Genomic DNA, 22,621 nt, shown 5'->3' on the forward strand with positions numbered 1-22,621 from the left:
CGCTATCTTGGGCAGTGTTGGCTGGCCAAGAGAGGTGGATCGACCAGCCGACCCGCGAGGGGGTGTGGCTGAGCCCCACTGATGTTTTGGTGAGCCTGGCTGAGTCCAAATTCACTCTCCAGCTCAGGCTGGATTTTCCACGGGCATCCCCATTCCCCATCACCCTACATGGAGCTTTCTGAACTGCTGCCCTTCACTTGCACTAGCCAGTCTCTTCTCTCTGTCCCTTGGAGGGCTCTGGGGATGAAGTGAAAGAGCGAGGAGGTGGGGTGTATGAGGGGGTTGGGTTTTCACTGCACTGGGACACCCATCACTGCCAGGGATGTGGGAGTCAGAAACACCAAGGAGCCCATCCCACCAAACAGGGCCTCCATGCCCACCGAAGGTGCAGAGGGACGTCTCACAAGGGCCGGGGAGGGTCTTACCGGAGGAGAATGCTCGTAGATGTTGGTGCTGTACGGCAGGTTGATGAAGATGGGGTCCATGTCCTGGACGTCTGTGATGATGATGGCCAAGTTGGCCAGGGTAGACAGAGGCCTGGTCTTATCTTGATCCTGAGAAAGACAGAGAATACATCAGCTTAGGTTAAGTGATATGGACAAGGACACAGATGGACGCACAGGCACAACACCCACGTGCACAAACGTGCACACATGTACACAAACGTGTGCACACATGTATACAAACGTGTGCGCACATGTACACACGTGCTCCTACACTCCCACAGGGAAGGACATCAGCACACAGAGCTCAGGAACTCTAAGAACCCTCGGTGATCTCTGACCTGTGCAGGAAAACGCAAACAGGGCCCCCAAGGCCCAGTGGAAGGTGGCGTGTCCACTGTCACAGAGCAGGGCTGGGGCGGAGCCGCATCTCTGCCCCCCGCCCCCAGGCTTCCAGTGTGACCTCTGGTGGGCGGGGTGACTGCCTTGGGATAAAGGAATGGCGCTGCTCTTAGCTCCTTCTCTGGACTCAGCCTGGGGGCCACTGCTTCCTCCATGCCTACTTCCTGCACCCTCTCTTCCAGGGCCAGCAAAGGAATTGACTAGGTTGGGAGAGTTCCTCAGAAGAAAAGCCTTTTGACCGCAGAGGGGGCTAGTCTGGGCCCTGCATCCCTGCCCTGCACTCTGGGTTGACTGGTCAAGCAACTTTGCTGGTAGAACCAGTAGGGGGAGCTCTGGGGCCTGTGACATTTGGGGGACTCTGGGAAGGAATCTTGAGAGGCCATGCAGGCCATGTGGGCAAGCAGGCAATGTTTAAACCCTCATAGTTGGAAATGTAATCCTATAAAAGCTCACCAAGAAAGAAAAGCCAAACCCGTCTTCTATTATCCTCAATGTGAAATAGTTGCTGCTACTGAATAACAATAGCCAAGAAGAACAGAAACTATATGCTGAATAGATTATACACCAGGCACTGTGCTAGACACCTCATTCGCTTTGGTGGGGTGCCCGTTATTTCAGTTCAACAGACTCAGAGAGGTTAGGTAACTTGCTGTGAGTCACACAGCAGATAAGTGTGTAGCCAGGATTCAACTTAAGTCATTTTGACTTGATCTGTCTTGATCTGAGGCCCTAACCTCAGCCCAGTTGCTGACTTGCTAAGTCACCTCAAATAAGTTATCTCCTCTTTTGGAGTCTTGACTTCTCTTCTGTGAGATGAAGGGACTCGCGGGAATGACCTCTATGGACTCTAGGCCTTGTAAATTCTCTGCTCTGGGACTGGGGAAGTGACTGTCCTTAGGTCAGATCTCCCTTGGTCTGTTTGGGATAATGTGAACGATGGAAGGCAGTCCCCACATTACAAGCCCAGTGCCTGCTCCTGCCCTCCAGAGACAGACGCTGAGCCTTCAAGGAGAAGAAAGGGCTGGTTGTCCTAAAGAGTCCTCGGGGGCAGCCAGGGAGACGGAGGAGAGGCTTTGAGGATGGGTCATGGCTGCAGCAAGGTGGGGAGAGGCAGCAGGAGCTGTGTCCCTCCAAACCACAGTAGAGACAGCCTCCCAGCCTCCAGGATGATGGGGCCCAGAGCCCAGGCTCGGGGACCACCCTAGAGAGTGGTGAGAGCTCTCATCTAGGGACCGGCACGGGCATCAGGCAGACTGGGCCAGAGCGGGAGGCCTGTCAGGAAGGCCCTTGACCTCTGGGGCTGGAGATGCCAATGGTTATGATTTGCTCTTACAGGCTTCTGTGGGCAGCTGGCTTTGCACAGTCTGGCACCTGCCCTTCCTGTCCCACGCCTGTGGCTGCAGCCCTGCCTCTGCCACAGATGCCTCTATACAGCCCACCCTGGACTCCATGGCTGGGGAAAGGGGATGGCAGTGGGCACATCTGGCAGGCAGGCACCTGGCCAGGCTTCCAGCTGTCACTCTGGTGCCGACAGGTCTCAGCAACTTGTTCCCAGGGGAGTCGCACGTTTTCCCACCCACCATCCACCCAGCAGAGGCTGGGGACCCACATGCTCCCTGCGATGCCACATGGGAGAATCTTGGGGAGATGCCCAGTGGCCAAAGGCCCAGTGCCAGCCTTGAGAGGGACTTGTGCATCAGGTGGGGGAACCACCAAGACCTAAGGGAGTTCATTCCAGGGCCCCTCCTGTTCCTTAGCTTCAAGGCCTGATGGCAATTTAACCACATTCACCGTCTCAACTTGAGCCCAGGCCTCTCCACAGGCCCGGCCACCCAAATTCGTGCCTATGCCCGGTTCTGCTCTCTTCGCCACTGGCCCAGCCTGAAGCCATTTTCCCTGCAGATGGAAAATATCCCACAGGGACAAGTTCACAGTGAAAAAGAGAACAAGCATCTGGGCATTTCTGGGCCCCAGTGTAAGCAAATGGAGAGTGGTGGGAGGGGCACCACCTCAAGCGAGTGTGCCAGGGTGTGCGGAAGGATGCAGATGTGCCCCAAAAGTGGATTCCGGTCTTACAAGTCCCCTTGATCCCAGATGTCACTTTCACAAATAGCAGCACACATGTCCTCCCAGGCAACCAACACTTAACCAGGGGAGAAGGCAAGAACATGAGTATCATCTGCAGTGGCCTCCCCAGGGTCCCTGGACCAGGTATGAAAGAAAAAGTTTCCATTTCCTGGTTTGGGGGGCTTCTCTGGATCTCGTCCAATCCTGAAGGAACCTCATACTTCAAACTGGCCCCTGGCCCCAATGCAGTGTGTCTTCCCCTGGGATCTGAGCTCTGTGATCTGCCAAGCAGAGCCCACAGAGCTACTGCACCCCCTGCAGTGACCCGGGGCCAGGTGGTGGATGCTGTGGGTCAGGCTAATGAGTCCCAGAGGCTCAAGAGGGACTCCTGTGATTTAACAGTTGGCCTAAGCTTTGGCAACGGAAGTCTAAGGACCGACAGGCCAGCTCTCGCCCTGCTGCCACCTAAAGGCTCCAGCTGTGCTTGGAGGCTGTGGCCAGGAGGGGAAGAGGGACGTGCAAGGCAAGAACCCTACTGAGGCCGTGGCCTGCCTGTCCTCCAGCCCCTCCACAACCGCTGGGGACAGAGGCCGCACAGCTATGACGTTCTGGAGATTTGGAGACTCCTGACCACGGGGCCCTGGACAACCCAGGCTTGGGTTCTTGCTGCCCACCACTCCTCGGTTTGTGTCCCAAAGGTGTCAGCTATAAAATAGGATAATTATTCCTCTTGAACTTCCCTCTCCTGTCTACTTCATCTTGGAATTCCCAGGACCCAAGCACAGTGCTTGGCACAGATGGGTGTTCCCTTCTGTGTAAGTATCACCGCTCTAGCGCAGTGGCCAGGATGCCTGGACTCTCTGACTCCTGCACGCTGGGTGGTGTCAGGACACAGCTGGGCTGACACCTCCGTCTTGTGTCTCAGAGCGAGAGGACATCCTGCACTAGGAATGACCCATGGGGTTACCAGTGCAGGCACTGGAGTCTGTGAGCAAGTCACTGAATTGCTCCTGTGCCTCGGTTTCCTCATCTGTAAAATGGGTAGCTTACTATTTATGCCATAGCATTGTTGTGAGGTTTAAAGGAGACAATCCATTCGAGTGCTCCCCACAACACCAGGGACATAGCACGAACCCTCAGGAACATCAGCTATTGTTATCATTATTATGATCATCAGCAACACCATTATAAGCCTTGCCTAGCAGGGAAGGAGGCTGACATCCTGTGCCTTCTCTGAGGGTAGGAAGCTGACATCTGGCTGCCTGGGCCGCCGGCACAGGGACTCACCGTGGCGTTGACGGTGAGCTGGTAGGCCTGCGTGGTCTCGTAGTCCAGCTCCCGGATCACTGTGACGATGCCGCGTGCGCTGTCGATGGCAAAGAACTGGGAGGGGGGCTGGAAGGAGTAGAGGACGCTGCCGCCTGCGCCCAGGTCAGGGTCCGTGGCATTCACAATGAAAATGGGCGTCCCCACCGGTGTATTCTGGGGGTGAAACAAAGCAAATAAAAGGGTGAGCTGGAGCTCAGAGCAGCTGCCTCCATCAGTGACTATTCCCCCAAAGCCCATTAACTACGTCCCTCCAGCCAACCAGACCTGCGGCTTCGTCATTTTTATTCTAAAAGGGTTCACAGGAATTTAAAATGCTATATCTATTTTTTTTTCTCCATTTTTTGATGGCCTCCTGGTGGCTATAACAGCACCAGTTCCAAAGATGATCTGCTTATCCTGAAGTTCCGGATGAGGGCCTTTTGGTCCCCAAACCCCTGCTTCTTGGCAGTTTTGTTTTCTCTGTTAGGTGCCCCTTGGCTGCCCAAGCCTCAGGCACGGGCTGCTCTGGAGGGCAGCCAGGAGTCTACGTGTTGGGAGGTTCCAAGGACAGGGAGCTGGGAAATGTGTAATATGGGGAGGTGGCATGGAGTCTGGGGTGGGGCTGGCCCACAGAGAGTTCTTGACTTGCCTAGGGGTGGAGCATCCACATAACATCCCTGGGCCACGGCAGCCTGTAACCAGAGAGGCCCACAAAGCCTGCTCAAATGTCACCACCTCCTGGGAGCCTTCCATGATGCCCTTTGCTACACATTATGTATATAGATAGACCCCTGCCCCTTTCTGACTTGGGGTTTCTGGTTAAATGTAACTTCCTCATGGACACCTTCCAAACCCTTAAGGCGGGTCAGCCCCTACCATGCTCCCGACCCCTGCCACTATTATATTCAGGGTCCCATGGCACCCTGGAATGTTTCATCACCCACAGTTCCTCTGTAATTCCCCAGTCAGTGCCTGTCTCTCACTGCACATGTGCTCCACAGAAGCCATAGAGCTCTATCTGCCTGGCCCAGCAGGTGCCTGCCACATGGCAGGTGTCCAGTAAGCATCCTTTAGGAAGACATGAACGAATCTCTATGACAGCATCTTAGCACATTGTATTCTAAGTACCTGGTTGCATTCTCTGCCCAACCGTCAGCTCTCATCACGATTGTGCCCACCACAATGCTTGGCAGGTAAGCCACATCTGCAAAATTCTGACAGAACGTGGTCCACTGGAGAAGGGAATGGCAAGCCACTTCAGTATTCTTGCCTTGAGAACCCCATGAACAGTATGAAAAGGCAAAATGATAGGATACCAAAAGAGGAACTCCCCAGGTCATTAGGTGCCCAATATGCTACTGGAGATCAGTGGAGAAATAACTCCAGAAAGAACGAAGGGATGGAGCCAAAGCAAAAACAATTCCCAGCTGTGGATGTGACTGGTGATAGAAGCAAGATCCGATGCTGTAAAGAGCAATATTGCATAGGAACCTGAATGTCAGGTCCATGAATCAAGGCAAATTGGAAGTGGTCAAACAAGAGATGGCAAGAGTGAACATCGACATTCTAGGAATGGGCGAACTAAAATGAACTGGAATGGGTGAATTTAACTCAGATGACCATTATATCTACTACTGTGGGCAGGAATCCCTCAGAAGAAATGGAGTAGCCATCATGGTCAACAAAAGAGTCCGAAATGCAGTACTTGGATGTAATCTCAAAAATGACAGAATGATCTCTGTTCATCTCCAAGGCAAACCATTCAGTATCACAGTTATCCAAGTCTATGCCCCAACCAGTAACACTGAAGAAGCTGAACGGTTTTATGAAGACCTACAAGATCTTTTAGAACTAACACCCCAAAAAGATGTCCTTTTCATTATAGGGGACTGGAATGCAAAAGTAGGAAGTCAAGAAACACGTGGAGTAACAGGCAAATTTGGCCTTGGAATGCAGAATGAAGCAGGGCAAAGACTAATAGAGTTTTGCCAAGAAAATGCACTGGTCATAGCAAACACCCTCTTCCAACAACACAAGAGAAGACTCTACACATGGACATCACCAGATGGTCAACACCGAAATCAGATTGATTATATTCTATGCAGCCAAAGATGGAGAAGCTCTATACAGTCAACAAAAACAAGACCAGGAGCTGACTGTGGCTCAGATCATGAACTCCTTATTGCCAAATTCAGACTTAAATTGAAGAAAGTAGGGAAAACCGCTAGACCATTCAGGTATGACCTAAATCAAATCCCTTATGATTATACAGTGGAAGTGAGAAATAGATTTAAGGGCCTAGATCTGATAGATAGAGTGCCTGATGAACTATGGAATGAGGTTCGTGACATTGTACAGGAGACAGGGATCAAGACCAGCCCCATGGAAAAGAAATGCAAAAAAGCAAAATGGCTGTCTGGGGAGGCCTTACAAATAGCTGTGAAAAGAAGAGAGGCGAAAAGCAAAGGAGAAAAGGAAAGATATAGGCATCTAAATGCAGAGTTCCAAAGAATAGCAAGAAGAGATAAGAAAGCCTGCCTCAGCGATCAATGCAAAGAAATAGAGGAAAACAACAGATTGGGAAAGACTAGAGATCTCTTCAAGAAAATTAGAGATACCAAGGGAACATTTCATGCAAAGATGGGCTCGATAAAGGACAGAAATGGTATGGACCTAACAGAAGCAGAAGATATTAAGAAGAGGTGGCAAGAATACATGGAAGAACTGTACAAAAAAGATCTTCACGACCCAGATAATCATGATGATGTGATCACTAATCTAGAACCAGACATCTTGGAATGTGAAGTCAAGTGGGCCTTAGAAAGCATCACTATGAACAAAGCTAGTGGAGGTGATGGAATTCCAATTGAGCTGTTTCAAATCCTGAAAGATGATGCTGTGAAAGTGCTGCACTCAATATGCCAGCAAATTTGGAAAACTCAGCAGTGGCCAAAGGACTGGAAAAGGTCAGTTTTCATTCCAATCCCAAAGAAAGGCAATGCCAAAGTATGCTCAAACTACCGCACAATTGCACTCATTTCACACGCTAGTAAAGTAATGCTCAAAATTCTCCAAGCCAGGCTTCAGCAATACGTGAACCGTGAACTCCCTGACGTTCAAGCTGGTTTTAGAAAAGGCAGAGGAACCAGAGATCAAATTGCCAACATCCGAAGGATCATGGAAAAAGCAAGAGAGTTCCAGAAAAACATCTATTTCTGCTTTATTGACTATGCCAAAGCCTTTGACTGTGTGGATCACAATAAACTGTGGAAAATTCTGAAAGAGATGGGAATACCAGACCACCTGACCTGCCTCTTGAGAAATCTGTACGCAGGTCAGGAAGCAACAGTTAGAACTGGACATGGAACAACAGACTGGTTCCAAATAGGAAAAGGAGTGCGTCAAGGCTGTATATTGTCACCCTGCTTATTTAACTTCTATGCAGAGTACATCATGAGAAACGCTGGACTGGAAGAAACACAAGCTGGAATCAAGATTGCCGGGAGAAATATCAATAACCTCAGATATGCAGATGACATCACCCTGTGGCAGAAAGTGAAGAGGAGCTAAAAAGTCTCTTGATGAAAGTGAAAGAGGAGAGTGAAAAAGTTGGCTTAAAGCTCAACATTCAGAAAACGAAGATCATGGCTTCCGGTCCCATCACTTCATGGGAAATAGATGGGGAAACAGTGGAAACAGTGTCAGACTTTATTTTTTGGGCTCCAAAATCACTGCAGATGGTGACTGCAGCCATGAAATTAAAAGACGCTTACTCCTTGGAAGAAAAGTTATGACCAACCTAGATAGTATATTCAAAAGCAGAGACATTACTTTGCCGACTAAGGTCCGCCTAGTCAAGGCTATGGTTTTTCCTGTGGTCATGTATGGATGTGAGAGTTGGACTGTGAAGAAGGCTGAGCACCGAAGAATTGATGCTTTTGAACTGTGATGTTGGAGAAGACTCTTGAGAGTCCCTTGGGCTGCAAGGAGATTCAACCAGTCCATTCTGAAGGAGATCAACCCTGGGATTTCTTTGGAGGGAATGATGCTAAAGCTGAAACTCCAGTACTCTGGCCACCTCATGTGAAGAGTTGACTCATTGGAAAAAACTCTGATGCTGGGAGGGATTGGGGACAGGAGGAGAAGGGGACGACAGAGGATAAGAGGGCTGGATGGCATCACGGACTCGATGGACGTGAGTCTGAGTGAACTCCGGGAGATGGTGATGAACAGGGAGGCCTGGCGTGCTGCGATTCATGGGGTCGCAAAGAGTCGGACACGACTGATCGACTGAACTGAACTGAACAGTGAGCTCTGGACACATCAGAAGATAGGCTACCTAAGGAGGCTCTGCCCAGAGGCAGGAAGAAACAGTCCTTGCTCCTGCTCACTGACTGTGCTGTGCCACATCCGTGCTGTGAGCTGCACCCATCAGCTCTGTGACAAGTAGCTTTCTAGGTGCTTGCTATGATCCCTCTTTCAAAAAGGAAGCCAAGGCTCAGACAGGTTAAGGAACTCACCCAGGTCACACAGCTAGGCAATGGCAAAGAAGACCCTAAATTCAGGTATAGTTCATTCTAAGCCTATCTCTTAGCTCTATTCTAAACACTTCTGTAAACCCTGATGGCAGTTTTTTCCCCTTAGTCTTCCACACAGTGCTGAGGTCACCTGCCAGCATGGGTGGTACCCTCTAGCCCAGAGCGTGAGATTGGCCTGAAAGTTCCCTGAGGGCAGAATCAACATTCCTGTGTGATCTTTTTACACTGGGACAATAACTGAGTACCTTCTGACACCTGCAGGGCTCCTGTCAAGGAAGGCATCACACAGCTGCCCATCTCTGTGCTGCTGCCCGTGACCTGGGTCACTACCTTGAGAAGCTTCTCTCTTCGAAGACCAGTCTCAGGCATACTGGAAGCCCTTCCCCAGGGCTATCTGCTGGAGGCAAGTGTGCTCTCTGTAAGACCTCTGATCAGGCTGGAAAGGGCCTCCAGAGGACAAAGCCACTGAGTTGCCATTGTTTCTCTCTGAGTGTGCTGCCCCTCCCCCATCACCAGGCAAGTGTCCACCTGAATGGACAGGCTTACATCCTATCCTTTTCCAACCCACGCTGAAGACAGGGGCAGACAGGTAAGACCTCTCTCCTCCATCCCATCCTTGACGCTCCATGCCCCTCTGCATAGGATACAAGCCTCATAGTCTGGTCTTGTCTCCTCCTTCTCGCTTTATTTCCTGGCAGGTATCACATCCTAGCCTTTTGGCTAAGATCATGTGCAATATCTTTTCTTATCAGTTTACGATTTCCTGGCACGTAGAGCTATTTGTACTTTTCCAAACCAGAACACTGCCTTACACTTCTGAGTTCCTGAACCTGCTTTGCCTTTGCGAGGTCTGCCCTACCCAGCTCAGTGGCTTGGAAAACAGATGCTCTCTTTCTCTCCAAAAGAGGGAAAATATTCAAGTGTACAAGGGGACAGAGGGGACAAGGGCTAGATTTCAAGGATAGACAGACTTCTGTTGGAACCTAAGTCTTACTGTGTGTCTTTGGGCTAGTTACTTCATCTCTCTGATCTTTAATCCCTTTTCTGTGCATCAAAGTTAATAATATTTCATACAGTTAATGTGAAGAGTACACGAGCTCCTGAGTATAAACTTTCCAGAATATATTAAGTGCTTAGAAGATGGCAGTTGTGATTTTATGGTCTGAATGCCTTCTAGAGGGTGGCAGACAAGAACATCTTCAAGGGTAGGGCAGGGAGGCATAAAGAAGCACCATGACTACTAATGATCCTGCACTGGACATTCCCTGTCTGCAGTCCCCAGATCCACCGAGCACCCTTCTCTGCCATGACCCAGCCCCTGCCCACCTCCCCAGTCCAGGGTGGCCTCAGTGCACTGCATTCCCAGGCTGCCAATGGGAGGGGCTGGTAGAAGCCCAGAGTTTGCGGAGGAGGCAGGAGGAGAAAGGGTTTGAGGTATACTTTCCCAGTCCCTCCAGCTCCAGCCCCGCAGCCCCTCCCCTCCAGCCCCAGGTTTCAGTGGCTCCAGCCCCTTCCCTTGCCCCTCCAGTCCTCAGAGTAGAAAGAACTTCCCCTTGTTGCTAGTCCTTGGAGCCTCAATATCCCTTAGTGTCGCTCTAGCCCTGCACCCCCTCTGGAAGTTGTCTCTTCACTGAAATGCCTTTATTGGAACTATCCGAGATGAACTGTTTCCTGGGGGACCCTGACAGATACAGGCACTCTGCAAAGGACCTACTCCAAGCCACATGTTCAAAGCCCCAGAAACTGAACTCCCCAGGCGCTGGGCTCAGCAATGCCAGCCTCCATCCCAACATGCCAACCACAGTAGAGTGGTCTGGAGGAGATCTTTATGAGGTTCTCAGCTAACCTACAGCTCGCTCTCTCTCTTCCCTCCTCCCCCTCTCTACATCCAGCATCCACATCTCAGGAGTGCCAGTGTCAGCCCCAAGCTCCAGAGCAAAGCATGCCATTGCAGCCTGTAGCTCTTGCCACAAGAGGGACAGACATGTTCTGATTTCAGGGCGGCCAACGCCCAGTGAGGCAGCTGGACAGCACTTCAGAGCGCACTCCACATGTAGCCAGTGCCCAGAGGAGAGAGACAGCTCCCACGAGAATGTCAGCTCTCCAGCCCCCTGCCTTGGGGAAGAAAGGACATTTCACTCATCCATACTGCATAGTCTGGGGCGAAGGCTCTCTGAGCATCTGGTCAGAGGATTTAAGAGCAAGCTCCAAGATGACAGGAAAAGAGGGAAAGGAAGGGATGGTCCTGTGTCTGACCTTCTTGGATTATGTTTCATGCCCCGCAGTGAAAACCCATTTAACTTCTGCATAACTTAGAAAAGGTTTTAAATAGGCCTGACAAGGAGCCGTTCCCTTAGAAGGGACAGGCCACTGGAGAGGAAAGAATGCTGACCTCCTGCATTTCCAATCCTGGGTGCCATGCTCTATCAGGGAAATGGGGGGGGAGGGGACTCTCACCAGCACATACACTGAGGAATTCTTGGAGCACCCACCTACTTATTCCCAGAAACATCAGATACGTTCACAGGTTGACACTCAACGCAAGCAGATTTCCTCCATGGGGCCAGGCACATCTGGATTTTCAAGCACACTGTAGGCAGTTAACACCTGGTGCTCGGAGTGTGGGCTCTGAGCCAGACCTGTTTGAGCCCCAGCCTTTTCACTTGTTGGGGGGAGGCCTTGGACATGTGCTGTTACATTTATTATTTTGGTCTCAGTTTCCCTATGTAAAGGAAAATGTAAAAGTGGAGCTGTTAACACCACCTACCACTCCTGGGGTAGTGAGAAACTTTTACATGAGCTAAGGTGTGGGGGAAAACCTCTCACCGAGCCAGGCACACGGCAATACTGAGCGATCCTCATAAATGGTCACTGCCATCATTATGGCAGTAATAAAATACCATCACAGGCGGCATGAGATGAGCCTATTTAAAGTGGTGTGGGGGGATTAGAAACAGGGTAAGTGGCTGATCTCTTCATCACGAATCTAGACAAATGGGTAGATCAGAATTCAGGAAGAGAACATCTCTGTTGACTGGTTCACGGCTGTTGCAGACAGGATGGGAGAACCTCTGAAGACCCTCCAGAGTGAGTTTGGAGAATGTGAGACGAGGGGTGGGATCTGAGGGACGGGTGGGAGGGGTTCCTGGAGGACAAGGAGCTCCTGAGCACGGAGGCCAGGCCTGACCATGCACCACTCAGGGAGAAGATGGCTTGAACGTGGAAGCTGGATGGCACCTTGGAGGTTATCCAGCCCAGTCTCCCCAGTTTTTAGATGGGAAAAGTGAGAGGGTGCACTTCCAAGCTTTCTGTCACACATGTGCTTAATGGCAGAGCTGTGACTGAAAATCAGGTGTCTTAACTCAAGTGCTTTACTTACCCTACCCAGAGATACTACCCACTGCATCCTGGCCCACCCTCCTTCCAAGCAGAGATGCTCTTTTTACCAAAGGGATGGATCCAGGCAGCTGTGTTTGTACCAAGTGACTTCAGACCCAGGCCACACGCAATTGGCCCAGGGGTAAACACGTGATGCAAGCAGGCCAATCAGATGGGGCCTTGTAAATTAAAGCATTTTCCATGGGAACTCGAAAGAAAGATTCCTGCTACCTGGTTGGGGTAGAGCGGGTCCCATGACAGGCTGAAAGTCACACAGAAGCCACAGAAACAGAGGTGAAGAGGAAGCCATCTGCCGTGAGCATGGGGCACCGGTAAAGCAGAAAGCAGAGACGAGGGCTCTGAGGCCTCCCCTGCCCCAGCCTTCGCAGAACCTGTCTGGGCCTCCCCTTCTGTCCTTGGCTGTGGTCCTGAGACATGGTCCATGCTGTTCTTTCTGTGGGTACCACTTGCTCATTCTGGCCTGCATGGGTCTCAGCTCCTTGCCAGCCTGGTCCGCTCAGGACGCATCTAGCCATGGCAAGGCCTCCTCACTGCATACCTTGTCCCAGGTTCACCCTGCCCCTCGCCTGCTGGGATCTGGCCCTTTCACGCTCACAGCTGGGCCATAGAAAGCAAAGCTCATGATTGCTGAGGGCACAGGAGGTAACATGGGGAGAGCAGAGAGGCCTGGATGAATGAATGTCAGCTCTGTCTTCTTTTCAAGTGTCCCCAGACACTCTTTTTAACATGCAAATCCACTCAGGTCATTGTGAAGGCCAGTGAGCATGTGGGGTGGGAGGGGTAGGTCTGGGAGAGCTTGACCAATCATGCAGGACAGACCTGGAGAAGAGGTGCCCCAGAGAGTCAGCTCCTGCCCACCTGGGGTCAGGGGACCAGTGGGACGGTGCCTCTGGCCACCGTTTGGCCTTAGAGTTTGGGGTCTACAGAACCATCTGCCAGATGGGTCAGGGCCATGAGAAAGTAGGGCCAAATGGCCCAGTTCGGCTGGGGGTGGGGCAGCCCCATTCTAGGGCAACTTCTCCCCACATATTCACTGTGGAAAGTGGCTCTGGGTCCACCTCTGTGCTGGAAAGGAGCAGCTGGTCTCTGGAGGAAAGGCTGCACAGGACGTGATCACTCCAGTTCCTGAGACAGCCCTCTTAGCCCACTTCTCTGTCTCAGCTCGGCTTCCAGAGCTCCTTCCTCCACGGCACCCCCTGTCCTGCCCCGTCCTCTCCTTCACAGCTTCTGGGACATCTCCTCAAGTACACTGCCCATGCCTCCTGGGGGCCGGGGAGTGTGGTGAGGCATAGTCCCCAGCAAATCTCCTGCCTTACCAGACCGTCCCTCTCGGTGAGAGGCCCGCTCCATGCAGGTCACAGACCGGGCAGGCCCCGGATTCTTTTCACTCCCCATTTAAGCTCCGCATCACTCCTGATGGACCTGCTGTAAACGGGCCACCCTGTGCAATTCAGAGACAAATAAATCTTTTTGCTACTCCTGGGGTGACAAGGGAATAGACTCTGGCAAAGTTCTACCATTCCAGGGATCTTGTTCGTTAATAATAATGATAAATAGCTCACTTCTCACATGCAGTGTGAGCCGCGTTTCTACAGAGGTGGCTCGGGGTGCTCACTGGAACGGGTGAGGGGCGCAGGGGCAGTGAGGGAGGAAGAGGGCCAGACAGGCAGCACGGAGGGTGGAAGAAACAGAGATGGAGAGAGTGCAAACAAAGGGGAAGGGAGAGAAGGGAGAAGGCGGACCAAGGGAGATGTGAAAGGGGCAGAACTGGGGGCCAAAGCGGACTGAGGATGGAGGGGAGAGAGTCTGTGAGAACAGACAGAGGGAAGAAAGTTGGGAAGAAAGGAAAGGAAAACTTTAAGGAGCGAAAGAGACATTCTAGAGGGAAAGTTGTGAACAAAAGACAAGAAGTAAAAAAAATTCAGAGCAGCACGAGAAAGATCAGAGAGAGAAAAAAGCCCGCCATACCCTCTCACGCTCGTGGTGCACCCCCCTTCCCCGCCCATGAGATTTATTCTCAGTCCTAGACCAAACTTCGAAACAAGCCCAACCGTTTCCACCGTAGGTGCCATCTCTAAAGGCGTTATTAATATTTATGGAATGCTTGCTAGATGCTGCCACAGTCTTTAATATCTTATTATAAAGCCTGTTATAAAATGCATTAGTAATAAGTTCTTGACAGATGGAGTTCTGAAAAGGTGCCAGTGCCTTGGTGAACAGACCCTCCTGGACTGAGCTTGTGGCTCAGAGGCTGGGCTGCTGGTCCCTGAGGAGGGGCAGGGCAGGGCAGGGCAGGGACTCAACCCTTCACCTGTCAGCATTTTTACAAATTTTCTCTCATTACCTCCTTTTCCCAGATGGGGAAATGGAACCTCAGAGAAATGAAGCTATTGGCCCAAACTCACACAGCTTTAAGTGATGAGCAGGATTTAAAATCAGGTCACCTCTGTGTCCCCAGACCTTGGGAACCCTGGAGATGAGGGTAGAGAGTGAGCTCAGGGCCCCTGCTCAAGCAGAACTGGTTCACTTCCTCTATAGAAGGGCTGGGGATGACACACCTGAAGATGGTAGATTCAAGTTGTCTAGGTTAGGGAAGAGAGCATTGGTAGAGAGTTTTAGCCCAAAAAGAATTTCAGAAGGAAGAAGGGTCTCAAAATGTGCACACTTTCACTAGGGAGAAGGAAATGGGCTCCCACTGTGACTAGAATAATTAAAGTTATAAGTAAAGACATTTCTGATGGGGGTGGCAGGGCTAGGTGGTGCCAGGCAAAGTGGAGGTGCCCATGTCTTGGTCTCCACTGATGCCAAAGAGGTGCTTTTTTTCACTTATGACTCTGGAGCCAAGGCCTACTGGGGAGCTTGGGGATGGTATCAAGTTTGGGAGGCTTTTGGCATTCCAGCTTATAGGGGAGAAGAAATGAGGTCTATGGGAGATATGGGCCATATTTCTTTCTCAAACAAGCAAGAAGGCCTGTGTGGGCACGAGATGAGAGCAAGGTCTAAGAAGAGAACTGGTGAAAGGAGGAGAACCAGGAGAGGCGGGTGCCCACTGGGCCTCCGTGGCTGTTTCAGGTGCCCTCATTCTGGTCAGGGAGAGGGCACATGGTGTGTACAAACACCCACACATGTACTCATACCCACACACCTGCACACACGCTCCAGCATCTCTCTCTGCAGAGGAGTCTGGAAGAGATCAGTGTCTGTTCTCTCTCAGATGATGTGCACTGAACTCTAAAAGATGTTAGATCTGCCCTGAGGGCCAGGCTTAATGTCAGGTGGAGGTGTCAGCTCTGTGGGCAGAATGAGCCTCACAGGGCTGGGCCCCAAGCCCCACATACCCTAATGTGACTCAAGCACTTTCTTTGGACTGAGCTGGACTCCTCAGCTGTTCCGTTCTCCATGGAGCAAGCTCAGTGCTCTCCTGTCTCCAAGAGCCTGCTCCTTTCTCAGCCTCTGGCTCCATACTGTCTATTCTGAATCCTGGGAAGACCCGCATCAAAGTGCTTACCTAATCTCCATCCCCAGTGGATGACTCTAACATGAATCCCCGAGTTCTGCCAGTGTCTTCACCTGCCGGATGTGCCCCTCTCTCTGGCCTCCCACTCCTCACCAATCACCAGGCTCTGTCAAGTCTTCCTTCAACATTCCTCAAATCCTCCCCTTCTCTCTGTGATTGAAGCCACCTCTGAAGTCCTAGCACTGTCACTGGCACATAGAAGGCATTCAATAAATGCTTTAACAAAATCAGGACCTGCTGTTAAACATGGCAGATTGAACATACCCACTGATTTCTGTTTTTGTCCCAACCCCTCACCAAAATGACAATATGGAAGTTTAAAATGCATATATCCATAAGGGCAAAAAGAACAGGAAAGGAGGTGAAAACAGATGAGAGGTGTCAACAAAATCCTGGAAACAGATACAACTGGAAACTGCCTTAGGAGAGAAGGGAAAGCTGAAACTTTGGCTAGCATCTCAGAATCTCAGGAAAGCTCAGGAAGTGGAGACACAAAGTGATGCTCAAAACAGGAAGACTGGTTGCAAATCTTTAAGAAGAGTGGTAAGACTCCCAGATGCCTTCCCCAACTCTTGCAGAAGCCATGAGGTTTGCGTTCTGCAGGGGCTGAGGTAGTCAGGCTCTGGACTCAGACTGGGAGCTGGAAGAGGCACTGAAAACTGGGAGGTTAAGTGAAAAGCTCCATCTCCCCTCATTCCCATCTCCAATCAGGCCTCTTATAATCATTCAGCCTTGTGAAAGCTGACAGCCAGGCAGGAGATAGGGAAAACTGGCCCGAGAGAAAAAATATTAACATGTTGAATACCACCCCCCCCCCCCCCCCCCCACACAAATCCAAGTCCTCACCTGATTATCAAGTCCACTGGTTAATAAGCAGCACCCTCCTTCTTGTGCTGTGCTTAGTCACTCAGTCATGTCTGATTCTTTGTGATCCCATGTAAACTGCCAGGTTCCTCTATCCATGGGATTTCCCAGGAAAGAATACTGGAGTGGGTAGCCATTCCCTTCTTCAGGGGATCTTCCCAACCCAGTGATGGAACCCAGGTCTCCTGCATTGCAGGCAGATTCTGTACCATCTGTGCCACCAGGGAAGCCCAAGAATACTGGAGTGGGTAGCCTATCCCTTCTCCAGGGAATCTTCCTGACCCAGGAAACAAACCACAGTCTCTGCATTACAGGCGGATTCTTTACCTGCTGAGCTTCCAGGGAAGCCCACCTCCTTGCTACCCTGTCCTAATAGGCTTAGTGAGCTTCCAGGCAGGTAAATGTGAACTCACTCTTAAATATGAACAGACAACTAAAGGTCACTAAACATTTGAGAAGAGCTTCTAATGTGAAAGACAGAGAGGAAAATAGTAAAAAAGGAGTAACAACAACACATATCTTTAACATGCTTAAAGAGACAAGTCAATCCTAAAGGAAATCAGTCCTGAATATTCATTGGAAGGACTGATGCTGAAGCTCCAATACTTTGGCTACCTGATGTGAAGAACTGACTCATTGGAAAAAGACTCTGATGCTGGCAAAGACTGAAGGCAGGAGAAGGGGACGACAGAGGACAAGATGGTTAGATGGTATCACCAACTCGAAGAACATGAGTTTGAGCAAGCTCTGGTAGTTGGTGATGGATAGAGAAGCCTGGCATGCTGCAGTCCATGGGGTCACAATAAGTTGGACATGACTGAGTGACTGAACTGAACTGAGATAGATAACACAAGACAGCATCTGTGGAATAAATAATCTTTTAAGAAGAAGAAAGAGCTAGTAGATAGTAAAAGCTCAACAGAAGAGTTGGAAGATAAAGAAATTTCTCCAAAACTAGGACAAAACTTAAAAAGACTTAAACAGGGGAGGAAAGTAAGAAAATTAGAGTAGTTTAGAAAATTCAACTCCCAACTAACAGGGATTCCAGAGAGAAAACAGAGCAAATAAAGGGGAGGAAGTTATCCAAGAAGTAAAATAAGAAAACTCCCAGAACTGAAGGACATGCTTCCAAATGGAAAGAGACACTATCTGTTCAGAAGAAAGTTCCACACATAAAACGATGAAATTTCAAAACACTGAGTATTAAAAAAAAAAAAATCCTAGAGACTTTCAAAGAGAAAACAAAAGGCCACAATCAAAGGGCCAAGAATCAAAATGGCACCAAAGTTCTTAATAGCCAGAACACAAAGGAAAAAGGACTTCACAATATGAGGAAAACTACTTTTATTCTAGAGTTCTATACCCAGCCAAACTATCAACATATATGCATGCAAAACAAACACATTTTTCAAAACAAAATTTTAAGAAATTCCCCATGAATTCTTGTTCATGAAATTAACGAAGGGTGTATTCTACAAAAATGAAGGCAGAAACTGAGATAGAAGATATTAGGGAACCCATGTAACAGGAGATGTAATGCAGGAGAGAAACAACAGTGGATTTTGAGTGACTTCCTTTCCTCCCTTATGCATACCCTACATCAGGCCCCTTTAGCCATTCAGCCTCCAGAATAGCAAGCAAGCCAGAGCATACTCAGTCCAGATCGGAGCAGGAGGATGAATGCTCCAGGGATACTGTTGCCAAGAAAAACATAAACTGAATTTAAAAATCAATATACTTTTAATACATGGAGAGGTGGTATTCAATTATGTCAGAATATTTAGGGGTGAACAAATGATAGGTTTCTAGAACACTAAGCAAACAAACAAAAAGAGGTAATTATTAATTCTGCAGAAAGCAAAAGAAGGAATATAATTACACGAAAATATAATGACAGTACTGTACACTATGTGGCTCGGCTGTGAATAACATTTACATAATTATAATGCTGCATACACTAAATGCTGTGTGAGCTACAAGGAGGAATATAATTACGTTGGGAGGATGGGTGGAGCACATTAAGAGTGGTGTGTATATGTGTGTGTAGCAAAGATGAGGTAAACGGTGGTGTAAAAGTTTAATTCTCATCCTTCACAGCTGAAAGTCAATAGATAATGTCTAAAACTAAAAAGATGTATAAGCATGCAATTTGGAAATAAGGTAACTATCAGTAGCCATCAGAAATTGAATGAGGTTATCTCAGAGTGGGAATCAGGAATGGGAAAGGATGAGGCAGGGCATTGCTATTTTTATTATAAGCCTAGCTGTACTATTTGACTTTTAAACTCATACATATATGACTGATAACATTAATATAAAAATTGAGAAAACCTCCCTATGGCTGAACCACTGCAGTGGCCTCCCCTCTTTCAGCTCTGCTCCTGTAACTAATCTTGGAGAGTCACTGCCCTAAAGCAGTGACCCTTCATCTTATTTTCCTCCTCAAACACCATCACTGGCTCCTCTTTCCTGTCCAAGGCAAGTTTCTGCTGCACTTGAACATCTAGTCTGGTCAAAGCTTCCCTTTCCAAACTCACCTTTCGTTTTTGTCCTACTGAGACCCTCTGCTTCAGTCAGACTGGTGTACACAGTGGCCCCCAGAATGCTGGCCCACCCTGCTTGAGGTACTTGTGCCCTCTCCACATCTCCACACACATTCCTGCTGACAGTTCTAGGGAAGAGACATCACCAACCAGCACAGGGGACTGAGGCTCTCTCCCTTCCCCAAAGTGGCCTGGCTGCCTGGGCTTCCTAGGTACACAAGCCCAGGATGGGATTGAGACATTGTCTTCTGCCCACACTCCTAGGCCCTGCTTCACGGAGATGCTGGACATGCCTGACTGGAAGAAGCTCATCAGAGGAATATCTGAGATCTCCCTTCTTTCTTCTCAGAAATTTGGTTTTCAAAGCCAGGTAGGATACCCACGGGTGAAATGGCCCCAGCTATCTTTTTATAGGAGGTCCAGGTAGTTTTTCTCCTCCCCCCGCCACTGAGCATCCCAGCCCAGGGACCTTCCTGCAGAATGAGTAACAGAAGAGTTTCAAGATCCACTCCATCCCTGTGTGCCACTTCCCTGTAGCACCCCGACTCCAGGGCTGTCCCTGCACCTGCCCTCCTACAGCACTCTCTCCCCCCTCTCACCTGCAGACCTGCAGGAGCTGAGGAAGGGGGCATGCTGCAGCACAGGGCACGATGCCTCATGGATAGTGCATGGCTGGCAGAGCGACCCAGCCGCTGGCTGCAGGACCCATGCAGGGAGAAGGGGACAGGAAGGGCTGTGGCAGTGAGGCAGCCCCTGTGCCCAGGCTGGCTCGTCTCCATGACATGCTGCTTTCAACACCAGCAGTTCAACACCCCCTCCCTCAGGGCTATGATCCCACCTCCCTCTCTATGGCATGGCAGCAGTAACAGGAATCAGAGTGGAGGCAGCAATCCAGACCTTGGCTGTTCACTTCACCGTCTCACCCTTCCCCAACTTGAGAGTGCCACCCAATGGACTCCTGCTCCCTCCCCCAAGAGGAACTTGGAAACTGGCTTCTGGAGGCAGGAAAGGATCCATTCAATGACGATTACCTGCCCACCCCCCACCCCACCCCCCATGCACATTGGCCTGATTGGGAAAAAAGAAATCAGAAACAACTGTCCTGAAACTCTGGGTCACATTCCAGCTTTCCAATAACAATCTGTATGAATTCCTTCTCTGTTGCTACAGGGCATCCATGCAAACATCAAATGCCTCAGTTTTCCCATCCAGGAAATGGGTACAACAGTCCCTGCCCTGTCCTTCCACACAGAGATGTGAAGGCAATACAATGATTCACTTTGAAAAGTCAAAGGTCAAAACAAAATCTTTATAACTTTCTGCAGAAGGAGAACATTCTAAGACAAAAAATTAGGGAAAGCTACAATGAGACCTATAGAAGAGTCCTCTCTACAAAGCTACCTTGGAGTCCCAGAACCAGGGTAATTTGGGTTCCAGGACACTGTCCCTGAGCCTAGGGCTGCAGCAGGCTGAGTCCAGGACAGAAACAGGCTATGCCTAAGGCATGAGGTGGCTGGTCATGAGACTTGGCAGATTCTGGAAAGTGGCAACTGATAGAGAATGGAGTCTCCTGGGATTTTTTAAAAACAGACATCAGTACTATCCCCATTTTCCAGATGTCCAAGGCCATGTATACCAAGCAGGTACTCTGGGACTTGCACTCAGGCAGGCTGCGCCAGAGCCCAAGCTTTTCAGCACTGTGCTATACTATTCTCAGTGCTGAGTAAGCAAATGTATTAGGTCCAGGAGGCAGGGGGATGGCCAAAATGACCTTGAGAAACTTGGATCCTCTCATTCATGTTAAATGCCAGGGCCTACTAAGGATGTTTAAAGGGGTTGCCACAGAATGACTTAGGCCATGCAGAGGTTCCAGGCTCAGGACTTCACAGGTGCCAGGTGCCACCAGGAAGATGCTGGAAGGGGAGGAGTCAGTTACCAGGAGCTGTCAAGTTCTTTCATCCATCAATCCCAAAAATGTATATGGAGCAACACAGTACAAGACTACACTGCCTGTATGCACATTCCTTATCTTTCTAACAGGAAAATGGTTACTAGCAAATACAAGTGGTTGTTTGTGGGGAAAAATGATATGATAAAGGAGGCTTTGAGTGGGAATGCAAACTAGTACAGCCACTATGGAGAACAGTGTGGAGATTCCTTAAAAAATTGCAAATAGAACTACCTTATGACCCAGCAATCCCACTGCTGGGCATACACACTGAGGAAACCAGAATTGAAAGAGACACATGTACCCCAATGTTCATCGCAGCATTGTTTATAATAGCCAGGACACGGAAACAACCTAGATGTCCATCAGCAGATGAATGGATAAGAAAGCTGTGGTACATATACACAATGGAGTATTACTCAGCCGTTAAAAAGAATACATTTGAATCAGTTCTGATGAGATGGATGAAACTGGAGCCGATTATACAGAGTGAAGTAAGCCAGAAAGAAAAACACCAATACAGTATACTAACACATATATATGGAATTTAGAAAGATGGCAATGATGACCCTGTATGCAGGAAAGCAAAAAAGACACAGATGTGTATAACAGACTTTTGGACTCAGTGGGAGAGGGAGAGGGTGAGATGACTTGGGAGAATGGTATTGAAACATGTATAACATCATGTAAGAATCGAATTGCCAGTCTATGTCCGATGTAGGATATGGCACGCTTGGGGCTGGTACGTGGGGATGACCCAGAGAGATGTTGTGGGGAGGGGGGTGGGAGGGGGGTTCAGGTTTGGGAACGCATGTACACCTGTGGTGGATTCATGTCAATGTATGGCAAAACCAATACAGAATTGTAAAGTAAAATAAAAAATAAATAAATAAATAAATAAATAAATAAAAAGGAGGCTTTGAGGAGCAAGAGCAAAAGGTAATGTGCTCTATGACTCACAGCTCTACCCTTTATTTGCTGTGTGACTTTACAGAAGTTAGGCAACCTCTCTGAGCCTCAGTTTCCTTATAGATGGGCATAATAAGAAAACCTGCCCCATGGGATTATTGTGAGGCTTATGGGAGATAACACACAATAAATGTTTAGTGCATAACCAATCTTAGGCTGTATCATAATGTTATTATCTCATGGGGCAGATGTAAGGGTCTATAAGCTGTAAAGCACTTGTGAATGTTACTTCTGGGGGGGAAGTTCTGAAAGAGCAGGGGATGCCTCTAAAGGCTGAGGTCCTTGCTCTGCTCTCAGCAGAGATAATAGTCCAGGATGAGAGTCAGGGTGGGGGTCCTCCCTATGGCACACACCCCCATCTCTGTACTAATGGAGACCACTCTGGGTGTGCGAGGCCTCCAGTGCTGCCCTGAGCTGTGCACAGCTCCATGGCTTACAAATGGGGTTTCATCTTCCAGCCCCAAATTCCTTCCCTGCATGATGATGAATCATGTTAAACAAAATGAATATGCAAATCTCCTTGGGGCGGGCCCTACATCTATGGAAGCTGAGGCTAATAAATGGATTCTGAATAAGAAGACAGCTCAAGCAATGCAACTTCTGCTCATCTCTCCACCCCCGCC

At 49.4% G+C, this 22,621-nt stretch overlaps 1 protein-coding gene across 1 annotated transcript in view; it reads right to left on the reverse strand.

The window, feature by feature from the left end:
* The window catches only part of CDH23 (cadherin related 23), a 393,840-nt gene that overhangs the window by 256,783 nt on the left and 114,436 nt on the right, over nt 1-22,621 (reverse strand). The window contains exons 6-7 of the mRNA XM_040242525.1: nt 4,200-4,394; nt 426-554 (exon numbers count right to left, since the gene is read on the reverse strand). Of these exons, the coding sequence (XP_040098459.1) occupies nt 426-554; nt 4,200-4,394 (324 nt within the window). The remainder of the gene's footprint in view (nt 1-425; nt 555-4,199; nt 4,395-22,621) is intronic.

Source organism: Oryx dammah, unplaced genomic scaffold (genome assembly GCF_014754425.2).
Source record: "Oryx dammah isolate SB20612 unplaced genomic scaffold, SCBI_Odam_1.1 HiC_scaffold_6, whole genome shotgun sequence".
Classification (NCBI taxonomy): Eukaryota; Metazoa; Chordata; class Mammalia; order Artiodactyla; family Bovidae; genus Oryx; species Oryx dammah.